The 3,319-nt window shown below is 36.0% G+C and overlaps 1 protein-coding gene across 2 annotated transcripts; it reads left to right on the forward strand.

Annotated features, from left to right (window-relative positions):
• The first annotated feature begins 494 nt into the window (after window positions 1–494).
• LOC149731847 (torsin-1A-interacting protein 1-like) lies at window positions 495–3,101 on the forward strand. 2 transcript variants are annotated; one of them, XM_089885161.1, is made up of 5 exons: window positions 495–840; window positions 1,127–1,541; window positions 1,594–1,747; window positions 2,064–2,273; window positions 2,686–3,101. In XM_089885161.1, the coding sequence occupies exons 1-5, from the start codon at window positions 804–806 to the stop codon at window positions 2,890–2,892; spliced, it is 1,023 nt and encodes a 340-aa protein (XP_089741287.1). In that variant the 5' UTR covers window positions 495–803; the 3' UTR covers window positions 2,893–3,101. The 2 variants fall into 2 exon arrangements, with proteins under 2 accessions (XP_089741287.1, XP_089741286.1); XM_089885160.1 differs by having other exon boundaries at window positions 508–840; window positions 1,061–1,541.
• Window positions 3,102–3,319: the final 218 nt, after the last annotated feature.

Consider the following 3,319-nt stretch of genomic DNA (forward strand, 5'->3'; position numbering starts at 1 on the left):
CTATGGTGCGCTACAACGACCAACTGGCGCACTTGTTTCGTCCCCGTCACGCCCTTATGCATTGCAAAAAAAACAAACTCACGAACCGTTGCTACAGAAGCCAACGTTAAACCGGTTTAAATTCTATACGATTTGGTCTAAATATTTTTTTGCTTGCGCTATGTCCGAAATATGTTGATTACCTGGTTGCAGCAAATGCTGTACTGACTGCACGTTGCAGCAACCGCTGTATTGACTGTACGTTGGCTGTGTTTTAAAAGTATTTACAAAATAATCTATAAGTGCAGATGTTGACAGAAATTCCCTTTCCCTCCAACCTCAACCCACCAATCCTAGACCTACATCTTGCTGAATAAACTGCAACTGCCCTAATTTTGTAATACAAATTTAAAAAATAAATTAAACAGCGCATCCAAATAAAACCGAGTTTCCAATCAGTTTTTGTGTAGCAATTGATGTCACATTACTTCCCTCCAACACTAGGCACTAGGCTACGTCATCTTCAACAATTTCAACACATAGGCAAAAATCTGCTTCCGTGGACATCGTTGAACGTGCGTAATTTTCTGTCATACCGAAAACTGAAACGTTGCATATGGTTATGTTCTCGCTTACAATATCATGCGGGTCAAATCCATGGTGTTTATATGACTTTGATTCGGGTATTAGCGCAATGCATTCAAGCGTGACGGGGAGGAAACAAAAATGCACGCAATTCATGTACGTCGGTGACGTAATCTTAGAGGAAGTTTTCAACCCATAGTCTCAATCTCTTGCACAAACTGCCATAGCTTCACTAGACCATGCCATCACCTCCAAAATCCCCCTCAAGGAAAAAAAGTAAATAGCAATAGCCTAACTAAACCATTTGTTTTAACATTGTAGTACTCGCAAACTATATTCCTATATGCAATAGTAAATTATGCGTTTAACATCATAGTTTATTTTGTAATATCATATTATTATCACACTGTGTCTTGCTATATGTTATTATAAAACTATGTATTACCATTGCTCAATGCTTTACTTTTCTTAACAAACAAAATGTTTTTTATTTTAGATCTTCGAAAACAAGTTAAACCCAGGCCGCCTCTACATGACTCACATGATAAAACTATCGACACAGATTCTGAAGATACCACTGCTAACAGCTCAAATTTGGAGACAACAAATGACAGCATAGACCTTTCAACAAGCAGTTCAAATGATGAAAAATCATTTGATGAAAAGTCCAACAAAGACACCAGTAATATATCTGGAAAGAAGAATTCACCAAAATCCAAGTCTCCAAGACAACTGCCCAGAGATGAGAGATATAACACTGTTGAACCTACAGCTAAGAAAGACAAAAACTTTGAAATTTCCCTCTTGGTCACTCTTATTCTTGTTGCTGTTGCTGTTGCAATCGCTATTTACTATGGAAAAACAGATTCCCACTCTGAAAAAATGGAAAAATCTAACGTGGAAATATACAAGGAGAAAATGCAGAGTTTACAAAATGAGTTTCCTTCTCAAAACAAAAAATTGTGGAAAATTGTCAGGTAAATATCTTCAGGTAAATATGATCTTATGTGATGTGCTTTATCATTCCAGAGTTGCCATGCAAGAACACCATGATAAGAAAGATAACCTCCAACCTGCTGTGTTGATGTTAGCATCCAATGCTGATGCAAATCCAACCATGCAGTGTCTTGCATCTAAACTTGCTGATATCTATTCCCATAATTGCTCACAACCTAAATTTGTGGTAAGACTGAAGTTACTTTTTCATTTCATATGTACATCGTAAATCCTAATGGAATTAGAAAATGTACATGCTATGCACGCCAATTTTAATGATGGTACGGTGAGCCCTTGCGAAAAATAACCGCCTTGCATGCGCGAGATCTCGTCTAAACTTCCATATTCTGCAGACTTGCGCCCAAGTTTGTTTACTCGTAGCGTGTTTATTTTTTGTTACTGTATTCGAAGAGATAAATAAAATTTATGCTATGTCTATCCAAGAATACAATGATAATATTTTATGTTCTTTTTTAACCCAAAAAATGTTTACTTCTTTACAGGTGCCTGAAAATGAGTTTAAACACTTGTCACCAGAATCTGCAAAAGTGTTGCTTGACAACAAAATATCATCAAAATTTCAAGCAGGATCATGTGCAAGTGTGGTCCGGCATTTTGAATTAATACCCCCAGCTGCCACAAAAGTTTTCTACCAATTCTGTGAAAATGATAATGCCCCATACAAAAACGTGGCAGTCATTCTAACACTACAGGTAAATAATGTTTATTGTCATTGTGAATTTGTATTGGTGCATGGACGGCAAACAAACGAGAACTAATGACTCTACAAACCAATACAACATGCTATGTTAAGATGCCTTCATTATAATCAAACTGCAAAGTTGAAAAACAGTCATACAACACTGTCTTTGCATATAATTCTCAACCTTCAAATGTTAGAATACAACCTTTAAAATTAAACCAAACATGCCAATATTTACTTTTCGAGGCAACAGTTAATATTGGCTGTTACAGTTCAGTGTTAGTCATATTTTTAATTAAGAAGGCTTTCAATGTAAGTGTATATATTCACATTGTAATACTCCCCAATGTCCACATATGACATACATTATTATTAATAGTAATGCAATACCGACATTAACTCAAGCGCATAAATCGTTTCAGGTAGAACCAGGTGATTGGAGTATGCCATACCCAAACCTTGACAATTTACCTCCAAAATTCTGGGACCGAGTCGTTGACGGTTTCCTAACCCATACATTGGCCACTGGTGACCCAGTCGTCATGACAACTGATATGATTGGTGCATTATTATCGCGTATTACACCTTCTGTTGTTTGGGTGAGACGGGAAAACGACTTACATTGTTAAGATCTTCACAACGAAAATAATAAAAATATATTTTTTCACCTGAAGCAATTAATTTTTTTCTATAAAGTTCGTATTGTATTTTTAATATGTAATTGTTGTGTGTAGTGAGTAGTCGATACCTAGCGTTACCCGTGTGTCGTTAACAATTTCTATATACATGTGTGTTGTGTGTGTGTTGCAATAAAATTAACCATACAAAATCGAATAAAGGCTTCTGACATTTTTGAATATGTATTATGTTTTGAAATCAATCAAGTTAAAGAATAAATCCGAGAATAAAGAATGGGTACATGGAAAAAATCATGACAAATAACAGGTACAAATGTTCGACGAAAAGCATCTGTATGGCCACTTTTATACGTGCTTAATTATACAGTATTGAAGCCCACACAAGGCAACGAGAAATGTGGGAATTTAAATCCACAGC

The sequence above is a fragment of the Ciona robusta genome, chromosome 9, assembly GCF_009617815.1.
Source record: "Ciona robusta chromosome 9, ASM961781v2".
NCBI classification, from domain to species: Eukaryota; Metazoa; Chordata; class Ascidiacea; order Phlebobranchia; family Cionidae; genus Ciona; species Ciona robusta.

What these genes read in the sequence shown, in the direction of transcription:
- LOC149731847 (XM_089885160.1), top strand. Translation starts at nt 804, where the DNA reads ATGCCATCACCTCCAAAATCCCCCTCAAGGAAAAAAA. An exon ending in ATCCCCCTCAAGGAAAAAAA is followed by an intron (nt 841 to 1,060) that starts GTAAATAGCAAT and finishes TTTTTATTTTAG; the next exon opens with ATCTTCGAAAACAAGTTAAA. An exon ending in CAGTCATTCTAACACTACAG is followed by an intron (nt 2,274 to 2,685) that starts GTAAATAATGTT and finishes AAATCGTTTCAG; the next exon opens with GTAGAACCAGGTGATTGGAG.